This window comes from Bombina bombina, chromosome 6, assembly GCF_027579735.1.
Source record: "Bombina bombina isolate aBomBom1 chromosome 6, aBomBom1.pri, whole genome shotgun sequence".
NCBI classification, from domain to species: Eukaryota; Metazoa; Chordata; class Amphibia; order Anura; family Bombinatoridae; genus Bombina; species Bombina bombina.
Genome location: NC_069504.1, coordinates 923,822,527 through 923,842,697, shown reverse-complemented (window position 1 = coordinate 923,842,697; position 20,171 = coordinate 923,822,527). Strand labels below are relative to the sequence as shown.

Below are 20,171 nucleotides of genomic sequence, written 5' to 3'. Positions count from 1 at the left end.
GTGTTATCCAGGGCGGTCTTAGTATTTAAGGTAGTATTGGCAAGTAACCATATAGCTTAGGTAGCTTCATATCTCTAATCACTCACATAGTTATAAAGGAGGTTTCTATTACTGAATTTCACAGAACTCCCTTAAAAGTGATATTAAAAGTTGATACTTTAGAATTAGTACTTAAAATTAGTATTGTATCTGTTTCTAAATCACTTATGTTAAAAATTATTTGCTAAAAAGAAAGAAATACTTAAAAATAATTAAAACTGATTTAAAAAATAATAGTCATGTTAAGAATCTAAATTGATATTGTGTATGTCATCTAGTAAAATACAGATTGTGTATTACATAATAATGTTTAGTCAAATAAAAATGGAGAGATGTCTAATTCTGAATTTAAACCAGCAGGGAACAGAGTGTTGTGTCTATAAATCAGTTCTGCCTCTTTTATTTTCAGAAATTTTTCTATATTACCCCCCTCCAATTTTGTTTCACATGCAAAATCCCCCAATATTTTAGATCTTTAGTATTACCCTTGTGTACAGTTTTAAAATGCCTATATAGATTAGTGTCTGTCACTCCCTTTTCAATATATAATAGATGTTCTCTTATCCTATCTTTGATCATACGTTTAGTCAATCCAAAATAAAGTAAGTTACATGTGCATTTAAGAATATAAATTACCCCCTTCGTGGTGCATCTGATGCATTCCTTGATAGTAATTTCTTCTCCTGATTTTGGAATGATTATAGTTTTCCTTTTGTCACTACATTTACATGCCTTGCACGAATAGCAAGGGAAGAAGCCTGATATTTTCCCCCTTGTAGATCTTTTTGTGTGAAATTTGATTTTTGATTTATCTCACGTGAGCTAGGCGCCAGTATTGTTTTAACATTTTTTGTTTTTTTTAAAATCAATCTCGGCTTATGGGGGAGTACATCTCCTAATATAGGGTCAGCTTTTAAGATAGCCCAGTGTTTATTCAGAATCTTTCTTACAATGCCATGATCTACATTATATTCCGTTATAAATGGAACATCAATTAAATTTGAATTTTCTTTAGTTGTCTTTTGTTTATATGAGAGGAGGTTCTTTCTATCAGTGTTTCTTGCTCTTATTACGGCCCTATTGACAACTTCCTCATTATATCCTCTATCTCTGAATTTCTCAATTAAGGACTCTATTTGGTATTCAAAGTCTGAGAGTCTAGAACAATTTTTTCTCACCCTCAGACTTTGGCCCACAGGGATGTTGTCCTTCCATTGCTGGAGATGACAACTTTTGGAATGGATAAAGCTGTTAGAGTTAACCTCTTTAAAATGTGTTCTTGTTTCTATATTTTTATTGATGGCCATAATTTCTAAGTCTAGAAAAATGGCCTTATCTTTACTGTGGTTAAAGGTAAATTTGAGACCTTTATCATTAGAATTCATATCAGAGAACAATTTTAATAGATTAGGTTCAGACCCCCTCCATATCAACAAGACGTCATCTAAGTATCGTCTATAGAGCACGAGGTCCGCGCCATAGTTACCCAATTGGAAGAAGGACTCCTCCCAATTGCCAACAAACAAATTGGCATAACTTGGCGCGAACCTCGTGCCCATAGCCGTACCTTCTATTTGTAAGTAAAATTTATTATTGTACATGAAGTAATTGTTCCTCAATATAAACAAAATACTTTTTAATAAAAAATCTTTTTGTTCTCGTCTCATCTCTGGATCTTTATCTAAATATTTTTCAATGGCCATGATCCCTTTGTCATGGTCAATTACTGTGTAAAGAGACGTAATGTCTCCAGTCACTAGGATAAAGTCATCTTCCCAAATCAATTGTTCCAAAATATTTAGGACCTGGGTTGAATCCCTCAAGTATGAGTCCAAATTCCTTACATACTTTTGCAGGAAAGTGTTTACATACTGTGAGAGGTTGGCAGATAATGCCCCTATGCCCGAAATAATCGGTCTCCCTGGCGGTTGGGTAAGGTTTTTATGTATTTTTGGAAGGAAGTAGAACACCGGGACCCTGGGATAGGTGGGGTCCAGGTATTCTACTTCTCTCTCATTTAATATTCCTGATTCTCTACCTTCTCTTATAAGCCTTTTTAATATTGCAGCAAATTTGTTAGTAGGGTTTAAATCAAGTTTTTTGTAAGTTTTATTGTCATTCAATAGTCTTAGGGATTCTTTGTCATAATAACTAGTATCCATAACCACAATCCCACCGCCCTTATCGGCGGGCGTAATGGTTATCTCATGGTTCTTTTTCAAATTATCCAAAATAAGGGTCTCTTTTTTAGTCATGTTAGTTTTCAGAAATTTTAATGGTTTGCTACTTTTTAGATCTTTTAGAACCATTTGTTCAAAGGTGTCAAGGTGATTTCCTTTGGCGAAAACAGGATTAAATGTCGATTTAGATTTAAGGTTGGTGTGAATAAAGTTATCCTCTCTTGTTTTATCTTTAGTCATGGCTAATTTCTCAAGGGGGCTTTTCATATAAAATCTTTTCAGGGTGAGATTCCTAACAAATTTCTTTATATGGATATGAGTATTGAATTTATTTAATCTAACACTTGGGGCAAAGGAGAAACCATAGCTTAAAATCTTTGTTTCCTCATCCTGTAGTGTAGTGTTACTGATGTTAAACACTCCAGTTTTCTTTATCTCCCTCTTTTTGCTTCTTGTGCTGACCCCACTACCTCTTGTTCCTCTAGGGGTCTTTTTCTGTTTTTTTGTTGTTGTGGATATTGTCCCCATACATTTGTCTGATTCTTCTCTAGAAGATCTTTTGAGGTGCCCTCCCTTGGAGGGCTGGTCACTAAAAAAGGAGTGTCAGCTTCTCTATGCCTGGTTCTATCTGTTACATGAGTCAGAGGTGAGTATCTATTTCTTATAGGTGTTTCCCATCTCTCTTTTTTGTCCCAAATGGGTTTATTTGTACGAGAACGTGCTTCTCTGTCTGGGTAATTATTGTAGTCATTATATCTGCCTTTAGTGTGATAATTATTTCTATTATCATATGTGTTGTGGTTCCTATAATTATAGTATCCATCATTATATGCTCTGTTGTGATATGAGTAATTTGGTCTCCAGGGTCTGTTAAAATCTCTGTTTGTATCCCTATTGTCTCTCTCTCTATAGTTATAAGTGTTGGGTCTAAAGGAATTATAGTTCCTTTTTTCTTTCTTTTTATTGTGATTGACTATTGTCCAATTTTCCTTAGGAATATTAGGTTCCCTAATAGTAGTTTCACTATTAGTGTTTAAATCTGGTTTTTTAGTATCTCTTTCAAATTTCTTCCATTTGGTTTTCAAGATGTCCCTATTTAGAGTATTTAATCTTTCAATCATGTCTTTTTGTTTTTCTTTAAAAGACATTGATTTTCAATCTTTAAGTTTATCTTTAATTTCCAATATTTCTTTTTCTAGATCTACTAGCGTGTCTTTTCTAGATCTTTTTAGGATCTCTATTAGGTCAATAGAGGCTTTAGATAGAACCTCTTCCGATTCTATTTGGAAGTTCTCTTTAAGAGGAAAAGCACAAGTCTTAGTCAGTGTTAGACCTTTGGGAATTAGACCCTTCGTAGTGTATTTATTTAAAAAAATTATCTCAGTTTTTTGTTTCAATTCTTTGGTTAGGAGTTTTTCTAATTTAATCATAGTTTCTTCTAAACTTTCATATTCTAAATCTGTGTTATTATCATCTCCTTTGTGATTGTGTAATTCTTTATATAAGTGTTCTCTAAATGAAAAAATGTCCTCCATATTAGAAGGGGAGGACATAGTGTGTTTAAAAATTGACTATTTAAAAATTGATTGTTTAAAAATATATAGAATGTGATAACTGGTGATTAGGATAAAATGTAATACTGTAAATATTAATACAGATAAACTTAAATATAAAAGGTTTGTTAGTGTGAGGTGCACAGTGCTAAAGTGATAAATAACAATATTAAAATGATGATATTAACTAGAGACTCAATTGGGTCTAGAGTGTTAAAGTTAGATTCACCCGCTGCTCATTAGATGGGATACAGAGCAGAACAGAGCAGAAGTTGTCAATAGGGCCGTAATAAGAGCAAGAAACACTGATAGATAGAACCTCCTCTCATATAAACAAAAGACAACTAAAGAAAATTCAAATTTAATTGATGTTCCATTTATAACGGAATATAATGTAGATCATGGCATTGTAAGAAAGATTCTGAATAAACACTGGGCTATCTTAAAAGCTGACCCTATATTAGGAGATGTACTCCCCCATAAGCCGAGATTGATTTTTAAAAAAACAAAAAAATTTAAAACAATACTGGCGCCTAGCTCACGTGAGATAAATCAAAAATCAAATTTCACACAAAAAGATCTACAAGGGGGGAAAATATCAGGCTTCTTCCCTTGCTATTCGTGCAAGGCATGTAAATGTAGTGACAAAAGGAAAACTATAATCATTCCAAAATCAGGAGAAGAAATTACTATCAAGGAATGCATCAGATGCACCACGAAGGGGGTAATTTATATTCTTAAATGCACATGTAACTTACTTTATTTTGGAGAGACTAAACGTATGATCAAAGATAGGATAAGAGAACATCTATTATGTATTGAAAAGGGAGTGACAGACACTAATCTATATAGGCATTTTAAAACTGTACACAAGGGTAATACTAAAGATCTAAAATATTGGGGGATTTTGCATGTGAAACAAAATTGGAGGGGGGGTAATATAGAAAAATTTCTGAAAATAAAAGAGGCAGAACTGATTTATAGACACAACACTCTGTTCCCTGCTGGTTTAAATTCAGAATTAGACATCTCTCCATTTTTATTTGACTAAACATTATTATGTAATGCACAATCTGTATTTTACTAGATGACATACACAATATCAATTTAGATTCTTAACATGACTATTATTTTTTAAATCAGTTTTCTTTCTTTTTAGCAAATACTTTTTAACATAAGTGATTTAGAAACAGATACAATACTAATTTTAAGTACTAATTCTAAAGTATCAACTTTTAATATCACTTTTAAGGGAGTTCTGTGAAATTCAGTAATAGAAACCTCCTTTATAACTATGTGAGTGATTAGAGATATGAAGCTACCTAAGCTATATGGTTACTTGCCAATACTACCTTAAATACTAAGACCGCCCTGGATAACACTCCCAGGTGTTTTACAACCAATGAGAAACAGACTACACCTTTAAATAAAGACATACCTGTTGCAGTCTAATCATCTTGAGAAAGCCCTGTAGAGGGGGAAACGCGTCGATGTGCTGCAACTACTACTGAGATTACTATTTGAAGCCGAAGCTACCACAGTGTTCATTGAGGATTGTGCAATATCGCTATAATAACTAGTGATTTGAAAGACTTGCAACTACTCTCTGAACTTTTCATCGGATAATCAAGCTTGTTTTCATCTTTAATTCTGTACCTGCGTGCTTGTTAGCACTAAGAGCAGGTATTATTCATCGGACAATTGCTACACTTTAATAGTCACCACTACCGCTGCTGACCGGGTCCGAGTTTGGACCAATAAGAAAAGCCAATCTGAGGCAGCGCCCACATTAGCGTTGTCATCACGCTAAAGGCTCTTAACCAACTCACGGAGGACACCGAGGGGAAAGTTTGGGGCAAGCCCCTGTCTGCTGCTGACCAGGTCCGAGTTTGGACCAATCAGAAGAGCCGATCTGAGACAGCGCCCACATTAGCGGTGTCATCACGCTAACGGCTGTAACCAACTCACGGAGGATATCGAGTGGAAAGTTTGGGGTAAGCCCCTGTTTGCTAGCAAACCAACATACATTAAGGATACTGTAAGTGTACACCAGACTGTCATTTATTTGTACTACGAACTCTCTCTGCTATTATAATTATCATATGGCGGCAACTTAAGGACTTTTACTCACGGAGACGTCCGTTTTTATTTACTATTGTGTATTATTTGCTGTGCATTAAATTGATGCTATTTTTTAAGATACGCTAAATGTCTATGCCAATTTCATTTATATAGTCTTACCTCCTAGCACCTTTAGCTATAGCGCTCCTGATATACTCTCCTTTTCTGAGTTACAAATGCTTCTTTTACATCCAATCTGCATAACAATCCCTGTGGTTCTCAGAATACCTAGGTATATACAACTTGGGGCTTGCTAACTACATGATTATATCCTCATAAATAGCCCTGTTGAGCTAATTTTAATTATCTGCCCATGTTTAATTGCACATTTGTTTAAGGCATTTGCTTATTCTTCCCCTCCCTGAGATAGAGCTTGGTTCTTTATTATTATGCATACCATAATCCTTAACTCTGCCCACATGAATCGCATTTATATGGCACTATATATGACTCTCAAAATACCTAAATGGCTCCTTTTAACCTCCTCCCCCCCCCCCACCCGCTCACGAATGCACTCTAGAAATACTTAACGGTGTCCAGAGGCTACCTCTGAGGCTTCTCTTGCCAATGCCGCAACCATAATGATACTTTTATCAGATTAAAAAGCCTAAAAAACAGTTTGTATTCTATATATCATACAATTATATTGTGCATTGCTACATGTTTATTCTATTAATGTTTCTATATAGAAGCAAAGAAAATTCTAAACTCAATAATTCATATTTGCATATTCTACCATACCACTCAAAATACATAGCTACAGGATAGCAGATCTTTATTAAGTTGCATTAAGGGTTATTCATATTCTGCTTACAAGTATCCTAAACAGGTCTATCTTTAATATATATATATATATATATATATATATATATATATATATATATATATATATATATATATTTGTTCAATACTAATAGTTTTGTTCTCCCACAGATTTAATAGTAATAGTTGATTGAGGTCCATAAGTGACCTCCTAAGATTGGGGAGGACAATTACATCTCTCCAAGAAAAAATGGAAAATATGAGGTTTATTTTTAGCATGTTTAGCAAAACCGTGATGTAGTGGATATGATTATATATTTTGGACAAAGTGCTTTTCTCTGTATTTTTGTATGACACTTGAAATTTCATTTCTCTGTTATATTACAAATTTAACCTCAATATAAAAAAATAAAAAAATATTTGTAACTTTCCATATATACCATTAGAACTTCGGTGTACTCCTTTCAGCTATAGTTACATGATGCATGCAATAATTGGATGCCCTTTGAATTAACTTTACATAATCTATATCTGGTATTAACAAATTACTATGCTATGCATATTGCAAATTAACATTGTTTTAATTCATATCATAAAGTTTTGTTATTACATAAAGTTTTATTGGAATGTTTTTACAGACAACCATCAGTCCACTGGAAAATGCAATTGAGACAATGTCCGCAACAAATGAGAAGATTCTGATGCTCATTAACCAATACCAGAGTGATGAAAACTTGCCAATTAACCCACTGTCCATGTGCTTGAATGGAATTGTTGATCCAGCAGTTATGGGAGGATTTGCAAAATATGAAAAGGTAACATTAATGATGGAAAGGTAATGTAAAATGATATAAAAGCCACATTATAGCATTACCAGTGTAGGTGTATGTCTTTATTATTGTTACATATTGGGTACCAAATAAAAACAAAAATAACAGCAACTCAAACCTAAGGAAGTAAGGTCAGGAAGACAGAATGCCAAAATGGAAAATTATTTTAAAATTGAATAAATTGTTACATGGGCTTTTTAGTAGGAAACACTGTCCAGTGGTCCTCTAGTCGGGATTTGAAAAATCAAAATTCATGGCACTAAATCAGTATTATGATTAAAACCTGAGCCTGATTCCTTTATTTGTGAGCCCTAATTTTGTCACATTATGCACCTCCTTACTTCCCTTTAATATGCAAGTGAGTGTTTTTTGTGTGAAATAATTGTACTCAGCATCTGCCTGATATGAGCATTGAATATTAAATGGGAAACTATCATTTCAGCATTCAGGCTTGAGAATTATCCCTAAATTTCATCATTGTGTTAATATGATCTGCTAGCAATATGATGAAAGTAGGGTTGCAACATTTGTCTTCAGCTGATCATTTATAGCTAGTGTGGCTGCATGCACTTTTTAAGTGCTCAGTAGTTGTCCTTGCTGCTAGTAATCGTCACAAGCCCCACAAGCTATTACTAGTCCAATATAAATGGTTTGTATGTGAAAAAGATTGATTACCAATGGATCAGCCATATTGGTACCCCCTCATGAATCTGGTGGATTGAACCATCTGGAAGGTGAAAACTGATGTTCCTAGTGCTAACATGTTTTAACTTAGCCATTCTCTGGTGATAATATTCCAAGGTTCAATCTGATCTTTTGACCTTTTAATATAAGTATTCAAACAAAATTACATTTTCAGTAATAACACAACTATATATTCATCTACAAATACAGGCCTAGATTTGGAGTTCGGCGGTAGCCGTCAAAACCAGCGTTAGAGGCTCCTAACGCTGGTTTTGGCCGCCCGCTGGTATTTGGAGTCAGTGATTAAAGGGTCTAACGCTCACTTTTCAGCCGCGACTTTTCCATACCGCAGATCCCCCTACGCCATTTGCGTAGCCTATCTTTTCAATGGGATCTTTCTAACGCTGGTATTTAGAGTCGTTTCTGAAGTGAGCGTTAGAGCTCTAACGACAAGATTCCAGCCGCCTGAAAATAGCAGGAGTTAAGAGCTTTCTGGCTAACGCCGGTTCATAAAGCTCTTAACTACTGTACCCTAAAGTACACTAACACCCATAAACTACCTATGTACCCCTAAACCGAGGTCCCCCCACATCGCCGCCACTCTATTTAAATTTTTAACCCCTAATCTGCCGACCGCCACCTACGTTATACTTATGTACCCCTAATCTGCTGCCCCTAACCCTGCCGACCCCTATATTATATTTCTTAACCCCTAACTTGCCCCCCACAATGTCGCCGCAAGCTACTTAAAATAATTAACCCCTAATCTTCCGACCGCAAATCGCCGCCACCTACGTTATCCCTATGTACCCCTAATCTGCTACCCCTAACATCGCCGACCCCTATATTATATTTTTTAACCCCTAATCTGCCCCCCTCAACGTCGCCGACACCTGCCTACACTTATTAACCCCTAATCTGCCGAGCGGACCTGAGCGCTACTATAATAAAGTTATTAACCCCTAACCCGCCTCACTAACCCTATCATAAATAGTATTAACCCCTAATCTGCCCTCCCTAACATCGCCGACACCTAACTTCAATTATTAACCCCTAATCTGCCGACCGGAGCTCACCGCTATTCTAATAAATGTATTAACCCCTAAAGCTAAGTCTAACCCTAACACTAACACCCCCCTAAGTTAAATATAATTTAAATCTAACGAAATAAATTAACTCTTATTAAATAACGTATTCCTATTTAAAGCTAAATACTTACCTGTAAAATAAATCCTAATATAGCTACAATATAAATTATAATTATATTATAGCTATTTTAGGATTAATATTTATTTTACAGGCAACTTTGTAATTATTTTAACCAGGTACAATAGCTATTAAATAGTTAAGAACTATTTAATAGTTACCTAGTTAAAATAATAACAAATTTACCTGTAAAATAAATCCTAACCTAAGTTATAATTAAACCTAACACTACCCTATCAATAAAATAATTAAATAAACTACCTACAATTACCTACAATTAACCTAACACTACACTATCAATAAATTAATTAAACACAATTCCTACAAATAAATACAATTAAATAAACTATCTAAAGTACAAAAAATATTCCATCAGCCAATCAGCCAATCAGAAAATTCCTACCTTAATTCCGATTGGCTGATAGAATCCTATCAGCCAATCGGAATTCGAGGGACGCCATCTTGGATGACGTCCCTTAAAGGAACAGTCATTCGTCGTTCAGTCGTCGGTCCGGATGGATGTTCCGCGCTGGATGTCTTCAGGATCCTGCCGCTTCGCTCCGGATGGAAGAAGATCGAAGATGCCGCTTGGAGAAGATGTTTGCCGGTCCGGATGTCCTCTTCTTGCCGGATAGGAGGAAGACTTTGGAGCCTCTTCTGGACCGGATTATGGATCGCCAACCCCCGCTTGGGTTGGATGAAGATGTTGGAACCAGGACGGATCGGTGAACCTGGTATGGTGAAGACAAGGTAGGAAGATCTTCAGGGGCTTAGTGTTAGGTTTCTTTAAGGGGGTTTGGGTTAGATTAGGGGTATGTGGGTGGTGGGTTGTAATGTTGGGGGGGGGGTATTGTATGTTTTTTTTTACAGGCAAAAGAGCTGAAATTCTTGGGGCATGCCCCGCAAAGGGCCCTGTTCAGGGCTGGTAAGGTAAAAGAGCTTGTAACTTTTTTAATTTAGAATAGGGTAGGGAATTTTTTATTTTGGGGGGCTTTGTTATTTTATTAGGGGGCTTAGAGTAGGTGTAATTAGTTTAAAATTGTTGTAATATTTTTCTTATGTTTGTAAATATTTTTTTATTTTCTGTAACTTAGTTCTTTTTTATTTTTTGTACTTTAGATAGTTTATTTAATTGTATTTATTTGTAGGAATTGTGTTTAATTAATTTATTGATAGTGTAGTGTTAGGTTAATTGTAGGTAATTGTAGGTAGTTTATTTAATTATTTTATTGATAGGGTAGTGTTAGGTTTAATTATAACTTAGGTTAGGATTTATTTTACAGGTAAATTTGTTATTATTTTAACTAGGTAACTATTAAATAGTTCTTAACTATTTAATAGCTATTGTACCTGGTTAAAATAATTACAAAGTTGCCTGTAAAATAAATATTAATCCTAAAATAGCTATAATATAATTATAATTTATATTGTAGCTATATTAGGATTTATTTTACAGGTAAGTATTTAGCTTTAAATAGGAATAAGTTATTTAATAAGAGTTAATTTATTTCGTTAGATTTAAATTATATTTAATTTAGGGGGGTGTTAGTGTTAGGGTTAGACTTAGCTTTAGGGGTTAATACATTTATTAGAATAGCGGTGAGCTCCGGTCGGCAGATTAGGGGTTAATAATTGAAGTTAGGTGTCGGCGATGTTAGGGAGGGCAGATTAGGGGTTAATACTATTTATGATAGGGTTAGTGAGGCGGATTAGGGGTTAATACATTTATTATAGTAGCGCTCAGGTCCGCTCGGCAGATTAGGGGTTAATAAGTGTAGGCAGGTGTCGGCGACGTTGTGGGGGGCAGGTTAGGGGTTAATAAATATAATATAGGGGTCGGCGGTGTTAGGGGTAGCAGATTAGGGGTACATAGGGATAACGTAGGTGGCGGCGGTTTACGGAGCGGCAGATTAGGGGTTTACAAAAATATGCAGGGGTCAGCGATAGCGGGGGCGGCAGATTAGGGGTTAATAAGTGTAAGGTTAGGGGTGTTTAGACTCGGGGTACATGTTAGGGTGTTAGGTGCAGACGTAGGAAGTGTTTCCCCATAGGAAACAATGGGGCTGCGTTAGGAGCTGAACGCTGCTTTTTTGCAGGTGTTAGGTTTTTTTTCAGCTCAAACAGCCCCATTGTTTCCTATGGGGGAATCGTGCACGAGCACGTTTTTGAGGCCGGCCGCGTCCGTAAGCAACTCTGGTATCGAGAGTTGCATTTGCGGTAAAAATGCTCTACGCTCCTTTTTTGGAGCCTAACGCAGCATTTGATTAAACTCTCGATACCAGAGTTAAATTTATGGTGCGGCCAGAAAAAAGCCCGCGGAGCGTTAACAGCCCTTTTACCGCCGAACTCCAAATCTAGGCCACAGTTTCTTGTGTATGTATATGTATACACAGACAGATATTTGAATAAAATGTAGGACAAAAAAAAAACAAAGCTGTAACGGATTCAAAATGATTTTGGTCTCATCTAGAGTATGTATATACAAGATTACAGAGATGACTCTACCTGGTTCTACCATATATGTATTGTTATGACATAAAAAGGTGTCAAAAAAACAAATAGCATACTTGAAATAGGATTATTGAATGTTACAGCTGTCGATAATATCAAATGACACCGGCCCCCGTAGATAACATCCCTAATTTAAAGATTTAAATTAGGGGGGGGAAAGTGCAGCCTATATTCAGGACAATATGGTGTGTGTATATATATATATATATATATATATATATATATAAATAGTACCAGAGAAACAAAGGCACTCACTGGTTAACAAAGTTAAAATATAACTTTTAATGTCACTTAGTAAAAAGCATAACGTTTTGAGGATATTACATCCCCTTTGTGAAATGCATGATACAGCAATAATCCGTACCAAAACGCCGTACTTATCTTAAAACACCAAACTTTAAATACCCATCGTGAATTGTCCTCCGGAACCGAGCCGCATCTGCGGCCCATGTGCTAAGTCTCCTGTTGATGACGTCATAGGCATGCGTCTTTCGCCGATTACGTGTATTCAAGGGGCGTGTTCTCTGTTGACAGCCCAATAACCAATCACAATATGCAATGAATGCAGATTCTATGTCACAAAGACTAAAGAATATTGTTGTGATTTTAAACATTATCTAATTCTTACAGACATCGTCTAATTATTATAAAGCACGGCGGGAGGACAATAGTTAAAATATATTAAATATATATTAAAATTTCGAGTCTTGCAGGTACAGGTGTACCGCTCACTTTTTTGGCCAGACTTGGAAATACCGCAAATCCACTTACGTAAATTGTGTATCCTCTTTTTTCAATGGGACTTGCATAGCACCGGTATTACGAGTCTGCCAAAAAGTGAGCAGTACACCCTCTCCTGTCAAGACTGATACCACATTTTAAAGTCAGTAGTTAAGAGTTTTACACTACAAAGCTGTAGCATAAAACTCTTAACTAAAGTGCTAAAAATTACACTAACACCCATAAACTACCTATTAACCCCTAAACCGAGGCCCTCCCACATCGCAAACACTAAAATAAAAATTTTAACCCCTAATCTGCTGAACCGGACATTGCTGCCACTATAATAAATATATTAACCCCTAAACCGCCGCACTGCCACCTCACAAACATTAGTTAAATATTATTAACCCCTAATCTGCCGTCCCTAACATCATCGACACCTGCCTACATTTATTAACACCTAATCTGCCGCCCCCAACGTCGCCGCCACTATGCTAACGTTTTTAACCCCTAAATCTAAGTCCAACCCTAACCCCCCCTAACTTAAATATAATTTAAATAAATCTAAATAAAATTACTATAATTAAGTAAATTATTCCTATTTAAAAATAAATACTTACCTATAAAATAAACCCTAAGCTAGCTACAATATAACTAATAGTTACATTGTACCTTTCTTAGGGTTTATTTTTATTTTACAGGCAAGTTTGTATTTATTTTAACTAGGTAGAATAGTTACTAAATAGTTATTAACTATTAAATAAACTACATAGCTAAAATAAAGACAAATTTACCTGTAAAATAAAACCTAACCTAAGTTACAATTACACCTAACACTACACTATAATTAAATTATTTTCCTAAACTAAATATACAATTAAATAAAATTAGCTAAACTACAAAAAACCCCCACTAAATTACAGAAAATAATAAACAAATTACAAGATTTTTAAACTAATTACACCTAATCTAATCCCCCTAACAAAATAAAAAAAGCCCCCCCCCAAATAAAAAAGCCCTACCCTACACTAAATTACAAATAGCCCTTAAAAGGGCCTTTTGCGGGGCATTGCCCCAAAGTAATCAGCTCTTTTACCTGTAAAAAAAATTACAAATCCCCCCCAACATTAAAACCCACCACCCACACAACCAACCCTACTCTAAAACCCACCCAATACCCCCTTAAAAAAACTTAACACTAACTCCTTGAAGATCACCTTACCGGGAGAAGTCTTCATCCAACCGTGCAGAAGTCCTCAACGAATCCGGCAGAAGTGGTCCTCCAGACGGGCAGAAGTGGTCCTCCAGATGGGCAGAAGTGGTCCTCCAGACGGGCAGAAGTCTTCATCCAGACGGGCAGAAGTCTTCATCCAGATGGCATCTTCTATCTTCATCCATCCGGCGCAAAGCGGGTCCATCTTCAAGACATCCGAAGCGGAGCATCCTCTTCTCTCCACAGTGACTGAAGAATGAAGGTTCCTTTAAGTGACGTCATTCAAGATGGCGTCCCTTAGATTCCGATTGGCTGATAGAATTTTATCAGCCAATCGGAATTAAGGTAGGAAAAATCCTATTGGCTGATGCAATCAGCCAATAGGATTGAGCTGGCATTCCATTGGCTGTTCCAATCAGCCAATAGATGCCATCTGGATGAAGACTTCTGCCCGTCTGGAGGACCACTTCTGCCCAGCTGGAGGACCACTTCTGCCGGATACGTTGAGGACTTCGGCCTGGTTGGATGCAGACTTCTCCCGGTAAGGTGATCTTCAAGGGGTTAGTGTTAGGTTTTTTAAGGGGGTATTGGGTGGGTTTTAGAGTAGGGTTGGTTGTGTGGGTGGTGGGTTTTAATGTTGGGGGGGATTTGTAGTTTATTTTACAGGTAAAAGAGCTGATTACTTTGGGCAATGCCCCTCAAAAGGCCCTTTTAAGGGCTATTTGTAATTTAGTATAGGGTAGGGCTTTTTTATTTTGGGGGGGGCCTTTTTATTTTGTTAGGGGGATTAGATTAGGTGTGATTAGTTTAAAAATCTTGTAATTTGTTTATTATTTTCTGTAATTTAGTCGGGGGGGTTGTACTTTAGCTAATTTTATTTAATTGTATCTGGTTTAGGGAAATAATTTAATTATAGTGTAGTATTAGGTGTAATTGTAACTTAGGTTAGGTTTTATTTTACAGGTAAATTTGTCGTTATTTTAGCTAGGTAGTTTATTTAATAGTTAATAACTATTTAGTTATCAGTATATATGAAAATTATTTAAGAAATACATTTTATTTATTGTTTCATACCAAAAGATATAACATTTATGTCTGATTTTTATGTCTTCTTACTGCCTTGTTGTTCTTAGATTTTGTGTATTCCTAAAATATTTTTTAAAACTGAAAGCTTGCAAACTCTAAAATGTATTATAAAGGTCTAAACTAGAAATGCACCACATTTTTCTAATAGACATATAAATGTTATATTTTCCTGGAAATTAATCATGTTATTTTTTATGAATTTCTCAAGCGTGGGTTTCGGTGATTATTGAAGATAAATAGGAAAGCTTCCTCAAAATAAAAACTGGTGTACACCAAATATTCCTGTGTAATAGAAAACTATTATTTGGAGTAGATTTTGTTTTTTATTATTATGATAGAAGATTAGTAGTTTGATAAACAAGGCCGTTGGCCATATTAACTCTAAGAAGGAAATAGATTATATTCATTTAAAGACTTCAAATTATATAACATTCTATAGCTTTACCCAAGACATTCATTATGATGTGCTATTTGATAATAGAGCACAAGCAATTGAGGACAATAAAAAATAACCTGAGAAAGACATGATTGCAGGAAAATGTACTTTTTTACTTTAAAAGAAAACATTATCAAGAAGGAAGTAAGAGATTGCTGTAAATAAATAGTTATTTGAAGTGGCAATAACCTAGGAATTAATATTGCATAACACATACCCCCCGACTCAGTATGGGTGATTACTACTAATGGGCTATATTACAGCCTTAAGAGGTAAAAGGTCCTATTAAAGGGGCATTATGGTCACAATTAAATCACCTGTAAAACGTATTATAATAAACCATTCAAAAAAAGATGCAGTGTACGTTCATTAATTTAACAAAAAAAAAAAATACCATACCCATTTTTGCTATTCAATATCTTCCTGAACTTTAAATATTCAGGACTACATTACAAGTGGTGTGCTAACTGTTGCAGGTGAGTAATTTTGAGTTTTGTGCATGTTTGAAATAGCACACGTAGTACAAGTTGAGCGTAAACGAGATCTTGAGAGAGCAATTGCATGTTATACTCGTCTGGTTAGCCAACTGAAACCCTTGTGTAAAGGGTAGTGTGTTAAAAAAGTTGCATAAAACACAACATAAATACATTCAAAATTACAGTTACTCATATATAAAGAATTAATAATAGAGATATTTAAAAAAAAGTTACAAGTATTAAAACGTATATGGTATATGACAAGGTGTTTGAATTCAAAGGGCTATATTGTATATTTACATACATATCTAAATAGGTGTATATATATATATATATATATATATATATATATATATATATATATATATATATATATATATATATATATGGGAAAGCAAGTAGAATGTTAACAACTCAGGAGACAAGAAACAAGCGATACTCAGTAATTGCACTAGTCACAGGATGGAAGAAGTATTAAGGCAGCTATTATAAGCAAACACTGTATCAGGTAGTAACCTAAATAAAGTGAGAGTAGAAATCAAAGAAAAAAGGTTTAAACAGCCCCTTTATATCTTCATATTTGAACAGGTGTAAATGTGATTAGTGAATTAGTAGTAATGGTAGAAAGTCAGTCCTTGGCTGGTGAGGAGTAATGTTGGTCCAAGTAGTTATAGAAATGTATAAAATACCCTTACCAAAAATTACCCCAATCTAATGAGGTAAGTATGCCGCACTGGGGGGTATGTAGATTCTGGATGCCGGTAGGTGCTCCCTTTAATTTCGATTGCCTCTTGGAGTATGAGGGGATGTGATTCTTTTCGTGAAGATGTCCCAATACACTTCTTATATGGATGTGCTTATTGCCTCTTGGAGTTTTCTTGGTCTTGGTGAGAACTTTCTCCTCCGTAGGTGGCCCATGTGCTAAGTCTCCTATTGATGACATCATAGGCATGCGTCTTTCGCCGATTACACGTATTCAAGGAGCGTGTTCTCTGTTGACAGCCCAATAACCAATCACAATATGCAATGAATGCAGATTCTATGTCATCAAAAATGGGCCGGCATCTAAACTTACATTCTTGCATTTCAAATAAAGATACAAAGAGAATGAAGAAAATTTGATAATAGGAGTAAAATAGAAAGTTGCTTAAAATTGCATGCTCTATCTGAATCACGAAAGAAAAATATTTGGGTTCAGTGTCCCTTTATTGTATATGGTGGACTGATATGGCAAATAAGAAGAATTGTTGGTCATTCAAAAATCCCATTTTGGAACAACACTGATATTTTGTATGTTTAGGAGGTTAATGTTGGTGTCAAGTAGACACTGGTTTTTAATGTAGAATTCTTAATTAAAAGCAAAATATAAATAAGTATCACCATCTCTTGTTTGATAGTATTCTGTCTTTCTTACTTACTCATCTCTATTTTTAGACCTCATAACTCTTTATTTAGTGATCTCACAATATAAATTGCCCGAAATTATAGTAGATTTAGTAAATACTCTTGAAACAATTAATCTATTTATATATGTATATATAAACATAGGCCAATGACATGCACACTCTTAATTATAACAAGTACCAGGGGACTTGTAAGTAAAAAAATACAAAATGTCCCATATAACCGCACTCAAATAACCCATAACATTTTGGTACCTAATGGGGAAATCAAACAGAAAAATTAGTTAAGATTCTAGTGTCTAGGGACAACAATGTTTTGATTTTATGATGTCCCAGATTTTCTTCCTCACACTGATTCTTTTTCTTTCTCATTAACTGACTGAAGCTTAATACCTCACACACAAACAACCTTAGATTTATACCATAGAGTTGAGTCATTTTGTTATCATCCTGTTACTAAGCTTCCTAACCAAAAAGCCTTATTAACAACAAGGAACTCCTCTGCCCATGCTCTAAAATTGCAAAGTAACAATGCAGAGTGCAATCCAATTTTTAAATGATGCACAGAAATATACAAAGCATGATCTAAAGTTCTTCGTTTAAAGTGTAATCATGTTATAAAATCACAATCCTAAATACACTACTGTATAAAAAATCTAAATGCATTAAAAAACAAAATAGAAAGTTTAAGGGGGGCGGAGCCATCATCGTGAGAAGCTGGACGCACTTTCAGTGAGCTCCCTGCTAAAATTTAATAATTTAATAATTCCCCCTTTCTACCAAAATATGCCACCTTGGTCTGTCTTAACCCACTAAGACCCAGTACTTAACAGGGGCCAACTCTGAAGCGGCTGCGGTGAAAACCGCGACTCTGGGTCACATACAAAGAGAGCGCAGGGAAACAGCCACACTCCGGAGCACTCTGCCGACACTGGACGAGGTCCAGAATAGCATCCTGGGACTTACCTCACTTTATGGGCTGCCTGCCCAACCTCACCAAAAGCGGACCCACTGACACCATGGAGCTACAGCCGCCTCCGGTCGGCACCATCTTGGGTATCACACGCTACCTACGTGGCGACTTTTGAGAGGTGACCGGGGAGTAACGGGCAGCAACAACTTCAGCCCTGAAAGCACAGACATACCCTCTAGCAGCAGAGTTACTCTCTCCAGGGACCAAAAAGAGGTACAGTTGGAAGTTGCCCCTGTTTGTCTGCACCGTGCCCTGGGCATACACTACATAGCCTGCAGTATTAGGGCCCTCAGTTACAGTGACACAGCCATAAGTGCTTTAGCGCATAAGACCGCGCTTGTCAGTGAAGCCTAGTCATTTTGCATCAATACAGGAATTTATTCTGAACTGTGACACTTCTCATCTACAAACCCTAAGTCAGGAAGGTAACTTTTAGAGGGCTTCCTACACCTCAGCCCCTTATAAGTGACTTTAAATATACCTATCCTACACTGCAGGGCTACTCACAAAGGCCTCTCTCCCCAACACAGCTACACTGTCATTTTGTACTGGAGCACAATAAAGGAAGGGAAAAAGAAGGACAAGCTTTATTTACAACCTCTGGAGCCTTCTTATGCAGTTGGAAGTAACTTTTTATGCAAGCGGCAAGACCACAAATTTGCTCTCATAGAGTTTTATAACTAGTAATTCAGTTCATCATTGAATGAGCCCTTATCCACCAGCCCTTGAGGTTTGAAGTTTCAGCTTAACAGCCTGGATGTCTCTGCTAACCAAATAAATGTGAGACCCTATCTTCATATATACCAATCACTCAGCCGGCTCACAAAGGGAACCAGAGTGTCTCTCCCCCCCTTTCCCGCTCCCTGCATTGGAGTGGGTCATATCCCTCCTCCTTTTTCCGTCTGGGCCCAGTGGTGGCAATATCCCTGGGGAGAGGCACACCTAAACAACTGCTGAGGTCTGCTAAGCTTTGCAGTTCTTAAACCTGCATACTCTTTATTTCAAGACTTTTTAACTAATCACATTATGGCTGGTTAATTGGCTGGGTGCCCTCTCTCTGCCGGCGTGCTCTTACTGTGATTATCACCAAAGTATCTTCACTGAATCTCACAGATTTGCTTGCATGGGTTGAGAAATCAAGGACCCTGCCTAAAGTGTCAAGATGTCGCAGCAAGCGAAGAAAAAGCAGAAATCAAGCCACTTGCTGGATAGGCAGAGTCAGTCCTTTGATAGGAGATTTGATAAACTGGAAAAATCCTTTGAAGACCTCAGAAAGGATATCAATGCTGTCAATGAACGCACAGACATCATTGAAAGAAAACAAGAGGACCTATTGGTGGACCACACCAACTGGGTAAGCTACACACAAAACCTGTCTGATCAGGTGTCCTCCTTGGAGGCAAAGCTGGCAGACCTTGAAGACCGCTCTCGGCGGAAGAATGTGAGGATTAGAGGCATCCCTGAATCCGTCGGTCCCCAGGATCTGGAAAAATATGCTCAGGCCTTGTTCCAGGTAGTGTTGGGGTCTCCAGGAGGAGAGGATGCTAGAATTGACCGCATCCATAGAACGGCCAGACCCAGAAACCTTCCAATGGACAAGCCACGAGACACGATAGCTCGATTACATTACTACACCTACAAAGAAAAGGTCTTGCGAGCATCTGTAAGACAGCCCCACCTTTCGGATCAATTTAAGGATGTCTCGCTCTATCCAGATCTATCAGCACATACACTCCAACAAAGAAGAGCCTTTCAGGAAACCACTAAAGTGTTGAGACTTCATCAGATCCGATACCGCTGGGGGTTTCCCACGAGGTTAATAATTACCAAAGATGGATCCCAGCACATTGCCCTCTCCCCCAGACAAGCTCAAGACCTACTGAGAGGTTGGAACCTGCCGGCTGGGGATGAAGTCCCTCCAAACAGACCTCCGCGCCCAGGTCCCCCGCTGAGGGCAGGAGCCCCAGACTGGGTA

The 20,171-nt window shown here is 36.6% G+C and overlaps 1 protein-coding gene across 1 annotated transcript in view; it reads left to right on the top strand.

Annotated features, from left to right (window-relative positions):
• The window catches only part of DOCK2 (dedicator of cytokinesis 2), a 1,640,323-nt gene that overhangs the window by 1,444,045 nt on the left and 176,107 nt on the right, over positions 1-20,171 (top strand). The window contains 1 exon segment of the mRNA XM_053718563.1: positions 7,294-7,470. Within this exon segment, the coding sequence (XP_053574538.1) occupies positions 7,294-7,470 (177 nt within the window).